Raw genomic sequence first — 16202 nt, 5'->3', positions numbered from 1 at the left:
ATCACATACAGCAAAAACAGTATCTACATGTGCCGAGGCAGAGAGATATGTCCAGTCAGATCTATCCTCTACTCATTTTTCATAAGCAGTGTAGCATAAAGGTATGTTCACCCCAAATACAAAGTGAATTTTTCGTGCAGCGTTGTTGTTTACAAAGTCAATGCAAAGAAACAAATAAAGCAAATTTGCTCTGGACTGCGTCGGGCTGCGTTAATGAGGGCAATGTCCCAATTTTTTTATTATATAAAATATGAAATAAAACTGTGTGTCTCAATGTTGAGGTTCTCCTGCTGTTGTCACTGAATCATAAATGGAGACAAGTGGGCTGTGTTCACCCAGAGATCCACGATAGAACCTCACATTAGTACGGAGATCGAACAAAACTTTGTAGAAACAACAAAGTCAATTCAGCAATGTGAATCAGATGAATACGAGCAAGAAATGTGCATGAAGCTCTGATTCCTCCTGTTGTCTGATTAGAAATGGAGGAAATAAATGTTGTCCCCTGTGTCTGTGGTCCCCCAGAGGTCTACGATAGTAGCTCATATAGTCCAGAGACCAGACCAGACTGTGGAGAAACCAGAGACTGCCTGTGGTCCCCCAGAGGTCTACGATAGTAGCTCATATAGTCCAGAGACCAGACCAGATAATGGAGAAACCAGAGACTGTCTGTGGTCCCCCAGAGGTCTAGATAGTAGCTCACATTAGTCCAGAGACCAGACCAGACTATGTGGAGAAACCAGAGACTGTCTGTGGTCCAAACAACAAGGTCTCTGCTGTATTTATGTCTAGATGACCTTATTTGGAGTGTTGATGGAGCAGCTACAATGTTAGCATAGCCTAGCACCCATCAATATTTGAGTGAGCTCCGAGGGCTTTTCAGACAGCCTTGGGGGCTTAAGGGCCGACAAATCGGCGGTGTTCAGGTGTGTATTTACCGGCTGGAGCAGCGAGTTTTGAGTCCGACGGAGCAAAGTAAAATTCCGCTGCTGTTGAGAAACTAGTCCCTCAAAAAACTCACAAGCGAACTCAGCAACTAGAAGAACTGAATGAAATTTCTTGAAAACGTCTCCAGACGTCTCAAACACACCGGCTGACTTAGAAAATAGGTCTTATGTCTGACTTTTTAATGATCACCATCATCTACATTGGCATCCTTTTATTTGTTTATTTTGGATTCATCCAGCCGACATGTGTAATAGTGGCTATTCCAGCCCTGATTGATGAAGCACTGACGGTGTCTCCATTGAGGTATGTTGTGAACACACCTTTACAATAAGGGACTTAATTAAACTACTAACATTACAACATCTGGGGCAAAATGTGGTGCTGGTTAGTTATCTAGTTATATAATTCATTGCTGCAGTTACAGAACATAAAATGCTAATCACTAGCATGCTGGCTATTGTTAAGATTATGGTTAGGGAAGGGCAGTAAAGGTTATAGTGACAAACATGGTTTAAACATTTGGTGTGGTGGTGTAGTTGGTAGCACAGTGAGAGGGTCCTCGGTTTGAATCTCAGTTCGGGTTCCTTCTGTGTGGAGTTTACGTGTTCTCCCCATGTGAGCGTGGGTTCTCTCCGGGTTCTCTCAGTCCAAAGACATGCAGGATGGACCTGTCTATCTCTACATGTCAGCCCTGTGATAGACTGGTTACCTGTCTGTCTCTACATGTCAGCCCTGTGATAGACTGGTTACCTGTCTGTCTCTACATGTCAGCCCTGTGATAGACTGGTTACCTGTCTATCTCTACATGTCAGCCCTGTGATAGACTGGTTACCTGTCTGTCTCTACATGTCTCCCTGTGATAGACTGGTTACCTGTCTGTCTCTACATGTCTCCCTGTGATAGACTGGTTACCTGTCTGTCTCTACATGTCTCCCTGTGATAGACTGGTTACCTGTCTGTCTCTACATGTCTCCCTGTGATAGACTGGTTACCTGTCTGTCTCTACATGTCTCCCTGTGATAGACTGGTTACCTGTCCAGCGTGAACCCTTCCTCCCAGGCTGGGACATTGTCTCCAAAAAAAGAAGTGTTGTTTCTGAGTGAAAACTACAGTTACTCAAGCATAGCCTCTTTACCCACACACCCATGAACCTCTTTACCAATGTTCCCCAAAACATACTTTGCCAAAATCCATAATATAATCTGTATTTGCACCAGTCCCATGTGAAAATTACATCAATCTGTATTTGTAGAGCCTACAGGGTTACAATCACACATGCCGAATAAGAAACATTGTCTTCGAGTTCATTTTTATTTTATTGTGTCAGCTTGAAACTATACAACCATGTAGATGTATAACCAAAAAAAAACACGTCTTGGTTGCACTTCGCTTTATTGACCACTAGATGTCCTACTCTAGCACTGTGTCATTGAAGCCGCGAGTAATGAACCATGGAAGCTTCAACAAAGCCTTGTTCAGCCATCACTACTCAGCGTATAGAAACTCTTCCATCATGGTGTTTCACTGCTGGAGCAGGAAGACTTCACCTGTATACGAGTGAACCGAACAGGCTCTTCAGGAAAGCACATGGTGGCGTACGTGTTTAGGTGAGTCACAATGTTGTAAACATCCACAATCAGAGATGAAGCAAGTGACCCAGACTAAGAGCTCTGCATCTCCATCAGACCCTTTTATCTGCCCAGAGAGCTGTTTATATTCCCCCCAAAGTGGAAATGCTACGCGAGCTGCTAAGCAGCTAGCTGAATGTGTTCACACCCAACCCCAGCATACTCCTGGGCCCTCATTTACAGTTCGTACCAACAGTTGTGTGTGTTATGTGTGCGTACGATCATTCCTACGCAAAGTGTGTGAATTTATCAACTTGCATTTGTTCTTAGAAATGTGCGTAGCTCTGACCATGCTTATGCACAGCATCTAGTGGTAGAATAGGAGAACTGCAAATAGAAAGCATTGTGAGTGTCACAGCATGCATTGATTTCAACATCCCCATGTTCCGTCATTTCTTTGATTCATATTTACTCACTTAGTAATTGTGTGTAGTTAGGAACAGACATGCCGCCTAATTGTGTGGCTTCTGGGTAGGGACCACTTCCCCAAACAGATATTGGTCGATTTATGCTGTGATTTGGGGCCGATGTTGGAGCGAGAAATGAAACGAAAGAGAGCCATTCCTGTTCACATCCAAGGCCAGTCCACCCTGCATTTTGGCCACTGGCACATTCCAGTGTGAGGTTGGAGACAGATTGGGCATTTCCCAGCACTCAATGAGCAACATTATGCCAGCAGTGCTGGATGCCATCATTTCCCTGGTCCCGAACTACAGCCAGTTCCCTTTGGCGAGTCCACAACAAGCTGAGATCAAACAGGGATTTCACGCCGTCGCTGGATTTTCCACATACAGTATAATAGGAGCGATAGACTGCACTGACATAGCAATAAAAAACACCGTCACACAACTCATTTAATTATGTTAACAGAAGGAGTTCCATTCCATCGATGTAATAACACACCGGCACCAAGTGAACTGAACAACAGCACCTCCATTTCTGTTGCAGAAAAGGTTATTTCTTTGCTGTCTTTGCCGTTATACCGGTGAGGGGGAAAAGACATTCTCACGTGATTTCTTAAACAGATGTTTTTTTTATTTTTATTTATTAAATGTGCATGGCATGGTGGTTTAGAACATGTGGGATTTATCAACGCTTGTGTGTGTTCGACCGGGGTGCGGATGTTCGATAAACACTGTATTTTTTGCTACTTACGCACATTCTAAATTTGATTCGTAAGACAATGGGCCCTGGGGTTTTCATACTGATTCCAGTCACTGTAGGCTCGGGTCAGCCATACCACGTTTCTACCAGTATGTCAAATGTCAAACAAGAAATAAAAGAGTTTTGGACAAATGTTTAGGGAATATAAAAATTGCTTACAAAGCCAAAGCTCTTCATCTCTCTAACTCTGATCACTCGACAGTTCATCTCCTGCCTACATACAAATCTGCACTCAAGTCAAGCAAGCCCGACAAGACTGAGCAGTGGACTGAGGACAGCGTGGAAACATGAGGGGCTGCTTCCTTAGCACTGACTGGAGCATCTTTACTTGGAGCTTGATGAAGCATTATATTAACTTTTGTGTTGACATAGTAGTGCCTAAAAATACATCTTTCACTTCCCCAACAACAAGCCACCTATTACGAAGGAGGTTAAAGCTTGTATAAACAATAAGAAGCTGGCTTTTAGAAACTAAGACCAAGCAGGCCTGGCTACACACAAAAATAACTCAATCTTCTTTTGAAGAGGGCAAGAGAGAAACATAGATCCACAATTGTATAGAGCCTCACCCTTATGGATAATAAAAAATGGGACAGCATGAAATCCATGGATACTGCTAATGAACTAAATGACTTTTTTTTCTCAGGTTCAAAATGTACCATTCTCTGTCAGGAGTGAACGGCATGGACCCTCTCCAATGTGTCTGCAGGCAGAGACGGAGTACCAATGATGCTGTCATCAGCATGATTCATTTAATTAGAAAGCATCTAGAAGACCCTATGGTCTATGCTCAGCTTTTATTTGCAGGTTTGACCTCAGCTTTTAAAACAATTCAACCATACCTGCTTATTCAGAACCTGAATAACATGCAGGTCACTCCTTCTCCGATCAAACCGTTTTATTCTTATTCAGAGGTTATTTATTTAAGTACAGTTGTCCCTGAAGGCTGAGTTCTCCCAGCCTCTTCATGTCATTAAATGATAAGATTACATACTTAGCAAGCAAACATTACAGTAACCGGTTTACAATCGCAAACATATCAAAACTCAACAAAAAACCTGCCACACATTTGCGGCGAGTATTTTATCCATCCCAAGTTGTTCCGTGTTTCCCAACTGAGACTTTCCTGAGCCCCAAAGACTCCAATGTAGATGCAAATATCGGTGCTCTTTTCACCAAACGGACAGATGTTTTACTGTTGGGACCTAGTTTTAACCAAAAGCTACATTCTTGGTCCGCTCCATAAGTTGAACAAATCAGCAGTGGGGGGGAAATTATGTTAAAGGTTGAGTGTGTTCTATTCAGAAACACTTTCTATTATATTACTTGAAATCCTCAAACATACCAAAAGCAATGAATGAATTAAAATAATTGGACGGCCTGCATGTCTGTCAATATTTACTTCCTGATTGCACTCTGCTGATCTCGAGCACTCGTTTGGTGATCTGGGGAGCAGCTTTGACCAGAGGCCGTGTCCAAAATCACTCCCTACTCCCTACATAGGGGAGTTCTATGTTGGGCACTATAAAGTGGACTCATCGGCAAAATGAAAAAACACTTTCAGACACTTTCTTTCGGCGCCGTTGATGACGTCATTCCTGATGCATAATTAATATGTGTCAGATCCCACTGTACGTTCCCGCCAACATAAAGAAAGGATTCATTCAACCTCTTTCCAGCGTTTTGATCTAATCTAATTTTGACCTTTTTTGTTCTGACCGTTGTCAGAATACTTTTAGCCAGGAGGAGTAGGAGGGCCAGAGAGAGAAATGTGAGGCGTCTAGCTCTTGCTAGAGTAGCATGACGTCGTCAAATTGTAAGTTAATAGATGAGGATGATCTGGGCTTTAATATTTACATTTATAACAGATATGAACACATCATTTCTGAACTCTGTGTTAATGGTTAATTGTGTCAGACTTCACCCCCTACTGGGGCTATTTAGACATCGCAAAATCTTGACAGTAAATGATTAAAACAGAGATTTGACATATTGTACATAGCTTTAAGTCACACATTACACTGCAGGACAACATGTTATCAGTTTGAATATATTTATTGATTTGTTTATACACTTTATTTACAGTGGGCACACCTATCAGGTACTGTTCATTGAACTGCCAAGTTCCCATCGTGGTCATGTATTTTGATGACCACAGTGACCTGCGACCTGACTTCCGCCTCTCCAGACCCACCATTGGCCAGCTGATGGCCATCCTGCGCTCTCCCTTTGATCATGCTGGGGTCATGATCTGGAGGTCTTGGTGTTTTTATTTTGGCTGGCCAAAATCGGGTCACTGAAGAGTGCTTCACATCATGTTCTTACCTAGCACTACATAGCACTTTGATCATAGCACTGTTGTTCTTAAGGTATCCTTGCTGAACAGCTACTACTTTACTCAGACGAGTACACTTGTTTCTATTTTTTAGCTCTTACTTTATCGGCAATGTAATGTTGTGGTTTCTTTCTTTTGACAAATGTACTTATTGTTAGTCGCTTTGGACAAAAGCGTCTGCTAAATGACCTAAATGTAAATGTAAATGTAAATGTAAAATGTAACATCAAAAACAGGGTCGTCCACTTTCCACCACCAGATGACCTTGAAGCAACTGATGCTGGCTTTTCCCGTCTGGCTGGTCCTGCAGCGTTTTCCAGGGTCGTGGGCAGCATCGATGGATGCCATGTATGGACCAAGCCCCCGAGTGAAGAAGCCCAGTGTTATTTTAATCAAAAATGATTTCATCCGATCCAAATGCAGGCCGTATGTGGCTCAGTTGATCCATGATTCCAGGGTCCTGAAAAACAGCCCGCTGTACACACAGCAACTGTACCCACCTGAGGGCTTCTGCATTCTGGGGGATGGTGGATATCCGTGCATGCTGCAGCCCATCCCCCTCATTACACCATACTGGGAGCCAGTGAGGAGTACTGTGGCAGCCCGGTCCAACAGGCACCATGCAAAGGCCCACTCAGTCATTGAACGGGCTTCAGCATCATAAAAGACCAGGTGGAAGTCCGCCCCGAGTACGCTATCAAGGTGGTGGCTTGCTGTGCCATTTTGCACAACTTCTGCTTCAGGGATGGGGACACCCTTCAGCCAACGGAGGAGGTGCTGGGGCCCGATGACTGAGAGGGTCTGGTCCAGGCAGACCTGCAGTGTGGGGAACGGCTGCGTGGGCGCATGGCAGCTGCACTATCTGCACCTACAAGCACTCCTCAAGCTCTCCAGGATCACGATTATTGATCATTTTTACACACACACACACACACACACACACACACACACACACACACACACACACACACACACACACACACACACACACACACACACACACACACACAGTAGTATGTCCTCCCTGGCCTCATCTTGCCTGGCCCTCTCATCTTTCATTGTAAATATTTTTTTTATGTTGCTGTTATTTAAGTTATGAATTGTTATTGTTGACACATCATTTTTCATAAAACATTTATTCATCAAGCAATCAAATTTGTCTTTTTTATTTTAATTTTTTACATTTTCTCCACAATCTTTTCTAATAAATTGAGGAATCTGTCCTCCCTGGCCTCATCATGCCTGGCCCTCTCTTCTGCCCTCTCCTCTGCCCTCTCCAACAGCTCCAGCATGGCATCACGCCTTTGCCTCTTTGCTGGCCCTGGCTCATCTGACCTTATATTCTCGGTTCTGGGGTCTGACTCTCAGGTTCTGATAGCACTGAATCAGGGGATGCTGGTTGACTGATGGAAGCGTTCTCTCTCCAGGCTGAGGCAATGAGGCACAGAGGCTGAATAGATGACCTACCACCTATTACCTCATCCATAAGAGAGAACCACTTCCATGAACCAGCAGTGAGCTCCCCTGATTCAGTGCCACTAGGTGGCTTCCTGAGCTCCTGCACACATTGCAAGTTACACAAAATACTTTGAGTGCACAACTCATGTTGTTTTCATTTCACAAGCTGAATAAAGGAAATACTCAAATAGAGTCAACTGTTATCAGTTGACTACATCTGCCGTGTCGTTATGAATACACATCAAAATAAATTCCTCCATCACAATAATCCTACACGACTCCCATCCAGCTGAAGAAGAGCTGCTCCCTCTCTCTCCTCAGGCGGATCAGGCGTCCGACAGGGTCGTCGGTCCCTTAAGAGATTAAAAGACATTGACAATTGACATTTATCGACTTTTAATGTGCCACACTTATGTAATCTACACAGGACTTTGACAAATGTGTGTCCCATCTAGGGTCGTCACGATACTAGAATTTGAAAGTCGATACCAACACCTAGGAAAATACTCGATACCACAGGGGAGAAAATTTATGAATTTCCAAGTAAAACTGGTAGCGAAGGCCCTCCAGCAGCAGCTGTGTTCAGTTAGTTCAATGTTAACGTGAACTAGCGTTAGTTTGAGAAAAAAAACAGAAGTTAAACTAATAAATTACTTACATTTATATGACACATTTTGCTGCTCCATTCCAATCCAATCGTTGATTTGTTCAGTGTATATATAATTTACTGGGAATGCGGTTGTTTAAATCAGTGTTGTCCAAAGTTCCCCAAAACCACCTGTGGCACCAAGTGAGTATCAGCCATTATGAGACCTCCCAGAGCCAGAGGTGGCGAGGAACATGAGGCTCTTCATGGAGAGGAGGGACCAGTACTAAGGCTTTCGGTTCGGGGGTGACCCTGAACCTGCACATAAGCATCCAGGTCAGCCTTTTTATTGGATTTGAACAGCTTTACCATTTCTTAATGTAAATATTTGAACTGAAGTGATTCACATGAATTTGACTTTAGAAGTGAAGAATTCTACCTAATGGAATCAGATGAAGGGACCCTTCTCTGAATCGTGTCCTCGTCAGGAAATGTGTAATCTACAAAAGAATGCAGATTAAAATGTTCTACATTGTCTACAGTTACCGGTCGTTGCTGTATTTCCGGCTTGGGGACAATCTTTGCCCGTTAAAGGGTAAATCCGGTGTAAAATGGATTTTGGATAGCATAACGAGTTTGAACATTCGTTGTGGAGCAAGAAAATGCTAATCCGATGCTAAACTAGCCTGTTTTTTGCTTCGAAAATAACAGTAGCAATAAGGGCATACCTCACGGTAAAAAATATAGCTAATTTTAAACCATTGATGTGTAGTTGGAGACAGTGGACTCTGAGTGATGCGACTCGAGTCACCCGGATCAGTTTGGTGATTGTGATCAGAGATCCGTGAGTCCGCACACTGAGACGACTTTCCCACCTCTATCCTACAGGAGGTCCTATTGAGGCTCTCTGACTCTGCACCTGCCGTATAAGTAAAAGCACATTGAGCATATTTTCTTGTGTTTGCATTATTATCACTACATTTTTGGTTACCCAAAAAAGAAAAAATCACCAGCCTACAAAGTAGAATACTATACAAATAAAATACAAAAAACAACTTCAAAGAGACACAAAACCCCACCAAGGAGAGGCTGTGTCTTGCTCTATGTATCAGAGCTGCTGGGGCCTGGTGCATATCTCTGTCCCGGGCCCTTTGTCTCATAATCCACCCATCATTAGGCTACACCTCAATGAGCGCGCGCACAGTGGGGTCGTGCACGTTGCTCGCGCTGATTAAAAAAGAAATCAGCGAAGCGTCATTGATCTGAAGAAGAGCCGCTTCTTGTTCAACACTTCCAGGACCTTCCGTCCGTCCATCAGTCGCCTCTGAGCCTCACAACGCCTCTATTGTGCGGCCAGAGAGGCTGCTGGTTCTCCACTTGGACCTCCTGTTCACACGGCCTCCTCAGACACACGGTGGCTCCGTGCGTGTCGGAGAGCTGAGCAGGGAGGAGGCACGAACACGCACGCGCTCTGTGGTGGAACATTAACTTGAAGTTACCCTAAGAGGACTCATCTACATCGGCGGCTCAGACAACACAGTGGGACGGACTTGGACACCAGTCAGCAGCTCCCGATGCACCAGGAGAGACACAGTCTCACCAGCTCTTAAAGCGACATGGCTAAGGTATGAACGCATGTTTTGAACTGGCTGAAAAGTTGAATTCTTCTTTCATTAAAGTCAAAAGTGCACCGAGTGCAGCGGACGTGCGCGCGCTTTAGGGAGACGAGCTCGCTTTAGGTTTTTCGTACTTGAACGTCCAACTGCGGACTTGTGTCTCAGAGACGCGGTCTGGCGACGTCTCTCTTCTGGGTGAGATGATGCAACAGGCGCTCCGGCTGCTTCGGGCGACTTGACATCATTCAAAGGCTCGTGTTACCCAAATAAACACCAGCAAACGTCTACATTATAATCCATGGAATATCAACGCGCTTTTCTTCTTATTCTCTCGTGGTTTGAGGTTTCTCACTAATTTCCCTCCAACTGAGTACATTTAGTGTTGACAAACTAATGCTAATGCATAGCTGTGCTTGCAAAACGATGGTAGGAAACAAAAGATGGTAACAAGTAAAAAGCACCACATTGTCTTCTTCCACTTCTCTTCTGTTGAACAGACATCACTGTAATGTTCTTTTAGGCTTTGACTTGAGTGCTATCCATCTGCTGGTGTAAATGTGTGATAAAGTCATACCGTATCTTATTCCTCTCTCTCTATTAATTACACTAATGACTGTTACTAGTTCAATCAGAGTATGATTTTGCTCTGTAGTTTAGATAAGATAATTTATTCCGCCAAATGAGGATACAGTGTATATTATAAATCAGCAACGAAGAGACAGTATTCATAAAAAGGAAACCTGAGGTTGCTTTCAAAACCAGTCAACAGCTGAAAATACAGACTGAGAATTTGCTGTTTGTTTATTATCTACTTTGTGGGTGGAAGCATCAAAGAATGCACCATTCATGCCGATAGGCTGTGTGTGTGTGTGTGTGTGTGTGTGTGTGTGTGTGTGTGTGTGTGTGTGTGTGAGTGTGTGTGTGAGTGTGTGTGGTGCTGGGAGAAACGGGATGTATACAGTGAGGTAATGACGGGGCCCTGGGCTCTGTAACTGCCGTTTGAAACAAAGCAGTTCTTAAGAGTTGGCTGTTTGCTTCCAACTAGAGGTGACGAACTCAACGAGTTAATCACTAAACTGATCCGAGTCTACCGCTGCATTTCCATCTGGTTTATTTCCTGAACATTCACAAAGAGCCTGCCGTAAAAGTACATTTTAAAAGCATGATTTGTGCTCTGACTTTCTAGGGACTCGAGCAAACACATTCACTCACTCATTATTTTATTATGATTATTTGTTTTAATTGAATTAATTCATTTATTTTGTTTATTTTTATTATTAACAAATGGACATATATTACATTCATTTAATCAAATAAATCATTATTATTATTGCAAACTACAAAACCTCACGTTTTGTTATTCTTCCTGGTCCCTGCGTTTCATTTCACTGATATATTTTAGCATCTACTGATTTTTTTTGTTGAACTTATTAATTGTATCTACATTTTTTGAATGTGTTGCCTATTCATTTAATTATTTGTTGTTTAGCTTTTTGAGCAGTTGATTAATATTATATATATATTTGAACTTATTCTCTAATTATTGTTAATGGTTTGTTTTTAATTTTACTTCTATATTGGCTGCTATTATGGTCTATCTGCCTGTGTTTGAATATGTTACATGTTAATTTATTTATTTTCGTTGTAAAGCACTTTGAGCTACATCTCCTTATATTATTATTATTATTATTGTTATTATGATATATTTATTGTATAGTAAACATGTCATTCTGTATTATGCCATGTGAGTAAACAAATGTTTTTCTCTTTTAGAAACTATGTGGAACCAATTACCCAGTCAGCATCTGCTTCATAGTGGTGAACGAGTTCTGCGAACGCTTCTCTTACTATGGCATGAAAGGTATGCAACCTGTCTGTCCGTCTGCACGACATGTGGTGCTGCAGATCACCTGAAGACCAGGAGAACCTGAAGGATCTTTAAGTGGAACAAAGTTCCATGATTGATGCTCAATCTGTTAAACTGGTGTGTCGGTGTGCATACAGAGAATATACAGTATGTCCTCTGTCATCCCTCACATGACCTCACTTATACTCACATGTCTGTTGGTCACATTACTTCAGTCAGTTCTCTCTCTCTCTCACACACACACTCACATATATATATATATATATATATATATATATATATATATATATATATATATATATATATATATGCAATAAACATGCCATGTGAAAGCACCATTTCCTCTTTTCTAGCAGTATAGATTGGCACGCTATGTTAATAATTCCATCTGAAGATTAGGATTGATGCTGATTTATTGAAGTGAATTTGAAATACAGTTGTGAGAAAAAAAAGATATTTGATATACAATGAAATCAATCAAAGTAAAAACACATGGGAGGAGCCGGAACCTCATGGTGTTTCCTCCATAAATGACTTAATGAATTCATCCTTTAATCATGTCAGCACTAAATGAGTTCTTTGTGAGAGAGTCGTACTTAAAGACGTTGGCTTAGGTGGACTATGAGTTCACGAGGGTCTCCAGAAAACAATATTAGCTTCGGTTTGATCTGGCGACAATTGAGTTGAGCATGAAAAGGTCATCCTAGACAGTTAAAAAAAAAGATTGATTCAAGGTCTACTTACTAGCTTCCCCCCTAAGCTTTCAACCACAGTGGTCAACGTGTAAAGACATTTCTCTTTATTATGTAAGCAAACAAACGTACACATTGCAAACAAAAATGTTTTATTGCAAGTTAAGAACATTTGTGATTAAAAATGTATTGTGAATCCAAAACGACCATAAAACTGCACTCAAAGTGGAAATATACTAGAACAGGTTTTCCCGTTGCTTAGTAAACAATATGAGTTGTCTTTGCTTCAGGACATGCAAACGATGCTGTTAAGCCACTTTGGAACAGGACGGGTGTTTTTGTTGGACTTATATGTGCCACAGCTCATGCTTCATGCTTTTGTGTGTGTGTGTGTGTGTGTGTGTGTGTTTCCAGCGGTGCTGACGCTCTACTTCCTCACCTACCTGCGCTGGGACAAGGACCTCTCCACCGCCGTCTACCACGCCTTCAGCAGCCTCTGCTACTTCACACCAATACTGGGAGCTCTGATCGCCGACTCCTGGCTCGGAAAATTCAAGTGAGTCTCCTCAAGAGTCATAACAACACGTGGTAGATGATCTACAGACCCGTCTTTAAACGGCTGTCTTCAGATCCACTTATTTCTACGTAGAAACAGACATGAGAGCAGCTCTGATACAAGACACACTGATGCTAGAGATGTTAAGCCTCTTTTTGGTGTTGACATGTTCTCTTTGTGGTTGTTTTGTCTCCCTCTGTGGTTGTTTTGGTCTTTTTATGGTTATGTGGTCTTTGTCCTTTTTTGTCTGTGGATAATTTACTTGTCTGTGGATGTGTGTTGTCTCTGTGGGTTTTGTGGTTGTGCTGTGTCTCTTTAGTTATATTCGTCTTTTTGTGGTTGTTTTCTTCTTTGTCTAGTTTTTCATGTCTTTGTAGTCTTTTCGTGCCTCTTTATGGTTGTTTTGTGTCTCTGTGTGGCTGTATTGTCCCTATCTGTAGTTGTTTTCATGTCTTTATAGTTGTTTTGTGTCTTTTTGTAGTTATCTTATGTCTCTGTGGATGCTTTGTGTCTCTTCATGATTGTTTTGTCTCTCTTTATGATTGTTTTATGTCTCTTTATGATTGTTTTGTGTCTCTTTATGATTGTTTTGTCTCTCATTGTAGTTGTTTTGTGTCTATTTGTGGATGTTTCACTTCCTTTTGGATGTGTTTGAATCTCTGTGGTTGTTTTATCTTTCTTTGTAGTCGTTTTGTATGTTTTTGTAGGTGTTTTGGGTCTCGTTGTAGTCTTTTTGACACTCTTCGTCGTTGCTTTGTGTCACTTTGTAGTTCTTTTATGTTTCTTCATTGTCCTTTTGAGTCTCTTCCTGGTTGTAATATGTCTCTTTGATTGATATTTTGTAAGTGAAAGCCAGGGGAGCCTGACACTTTAGGTCTCTTTAGTAATACATCAATGGGTTGTAGGCATAGATGGGTGGTCATTAAAATATACACCATTCAGCTGATATATTGATGTTCTTGAGACAAATACGGTTTCATTCAGACACCGACTGTTTTATTCACACAGGAAACAGTTTGAATGAAATGGTTCAAGCTTCCATTGTGTGAAGGTCCCCACAGTGTCACATGACAGGAGAGAATACTGTTGAACTCGCATGTTTAATTCGTTTTCCAGTCCAGAAAACTGTCAACCAAAACAGGACGAGGACTTTCTACAAGCTAAAAGTCTTCTCTGACTGCTTCATGGCAGCAGGTGACATCTTGCATCTGTAGTTTCATCATCATCAGTGAGGCATGCTTTCAGTATGAATCCGTCAGCAATGGTTTAGTCCTTAAACCTGAGAGCTTTGTCTAAACAGTGTAACACCACCTGTTAGTGGAGGTGAATCACGGTGATAATAAGAGTGCAGCTGAGAATGATCCCTCTCCACAGGACCATCATCTACCTGTCCATCGTCTACGTGATCGGCCATCTGGTCAAGTCGGTCGGAGCCATTCCCACTGTGGGAAACAATGACTTGCACATGTAAGTTATCAGGAGTGATTCAATCATTTAGAGCATGTAGAATAATTGTTCAGTAGAGCTCCTCATCATCAGTGAGCCACAGATGGATGAGAATGTCTTCTTTCACTTTGTACATTTATATACATTTGTAGAACTTGGAGACAGAATTCAGGGAGATCTTTTTCCCCATTTGTTGCAGCTATATACACTATTTTAAAGCCATGTTAATATAGAACCCCGAAAAATCTGTATAGGCCTACAGCATTGGCATCATTGTAGTGGTTCATGGATGCCAAGCATCAATCTTGTATTATAATATTGCAGTCTGCTTGAAAAAATCACAATATATTTCAATATGTTATTGCAACAAGCATATTGCAAGATGTTTCAAATCCCAATAATATTGTATCGTGGGGCTGATTCTCACCAATGGAAATAGAATTAGAGTAGAACGGACATGGAACTGTTTTCAGTGGTCGTTTGACTGAACAAAATAAAATGGTGATTGTTGTCAGTGGTTATGGTGACAACACATGTCAGTGGGACAGTAAAGCGTCCCAGCTCTCCAGGAGGAGCTAGACAGGATGCACTCTGGAGATGGATGGCTGGCTAGTTAGCTAGCTAGCTTGTCCTTCTTTGGAGCGGATGATAACTGATCATCACTGTATTACTGCCCTGTTGGTCGACTGATCAGTTCATGGAGGAAAAGCTTCAGTACTAGTTGACACATACTGTATATGTAGATATCGTCACCAACAGGTCTTTGTTTGTGTCCTGCAGCTCTCTGTCCATGGTAGGTCTCATACTCATAGCCTTCGGCACCGGGGGAATCAAACCCTGCGTGGCAGCTTTTGGGGGAGACCAGTTTGAAGAGGAGCATGTAAGTGACCACACTTCCTGTTTAGGTGAAAAGAAAATCTGTAAAATGAGTCAGTAAAGGAAATATAGAGATTCTGAGGGTATATTAAGTCTTTCAAAATACAGTTTACTTTGTAATGGGAGCTTTTTATTGGGTCATTAAATACAAATTGATGTCAACCAAAGTATTACTCTCTGAAATTCATCTTGGTGCCTGTTTAATTATGTGTTAGTGTTCCAGAGAGTTTCTTCAGGTTTCCTCTGTAATAAAAGACAAAGTCATGGCGTCTATAAAAACTGCTTAACTGCTGTACAACAGTCCAAGGTTAAATGTATATTTTAGTGTGAAACCCTGTGTAGATGTACCAGTCGGGATGGTTAAAGTATTGCAATCATCAATGTTTTGATAAAAGAGGCATTTCAGCTTGTATTGTCGTGGTTTTAAGTGCATGAACAAAGTGAAACATGTGCAGCTTAAAGGTGGAGACCAAACCAGAGCTAAAAGGAGAGTGAATATTGATTCATCAGGTGGACACAAACATGACTAATGTTCCTCGGTGTATGCTGTATTTGTATGGGAAAAATGCAGATTACAGAAGTAGAAAATTTGACAAAAGAAGTTAAAGAAACACATTCGTTTTGTTGCCGAAAACTAACGTATGTTTTGTTACCTGGACCTAACCGTATGTCGTAATTTTTCAGCCCAAATAGGTTGTTTTTCTCAACTTAATGTTTGTTGTGTTGTCTAAACTAAGTTGTGCTGATTTGTGTCATTCAGCACGAAACAACAAATTGTGTGACTGTTTCACGAACAAGAGCGTGTTGTTGCACAGAATATTCATATTTATAAAGTAATCACAATTTTTAGATGATTTTTAGACCTGATTTGAAACAAGTGTGCCCTGGTTATTTCTTTGATCATCTCCAGGGCAGCGAGAGGCAGAAATTCTTCTCCATTTTCTACATGTCGATCAACGCTGGGAGCCTCTTGTCCACTGTGATAACTCCCATACTGAGAGGTGAGAGTCCACTGAATCAGTCTTTCATC

General features: G+C 41.7%; 1 protein-coding gene across 1 annotated transcript in view; it reads left to right on the top strand.

Moving 5' to 3' along the window:
- Nucleotides 1–9586: 9586 nt before the first annotated feature.
- The window catches only part of slc15a2 (solute carrier family 15 member 2), a 28629-nt gene continuing 22013 nt past the window's right edge, over nt 9587–16202 (top strand). The window contains exons 1-6 of the mRNA XM_084022580.1: nt 9587–9744; nt 11509–11596; nt 12709–12850; nt 14225–14317; nt 15077–15176; nt 16083–16173. Of these exons, the coding sequence (XP_083878706.1) occupies nt 9736–9744; nt 11509–11596; nt 12709–12850; nt 14225–14317; nt 15077–15176; nt 16083–16173 (523 nt within the window). The 5' untranslated portion in view covers nt 9587–9735. The remainder of the gene's footprint in view (nt 9745–11508; nt 11597–12708; nt 12851–14224; nt 14318–15076; nt 15177–16082; nt 16174–16202) is intronic.

The sequence above is a fragment of the Eutrigla gurnardus genome (genome assembly GCF_963514095.1).
Source record: "Eutrigla gurnardus genome assembly, chromosome: 12".
In the NCBI taxonomy this organism is placed as follows: domain Eukaryota; kingdom Metazoa; phylum Chordata; class Actinopteri; order Perciformes; family Triglidae; genus Eutrigla; species Eutrigla gurnardus.
The sequence above is the reverse complement of the archived record's forward strand: the minus strand, read 5'-3'. Positions and strand labels throughout refer to the sequence as shown.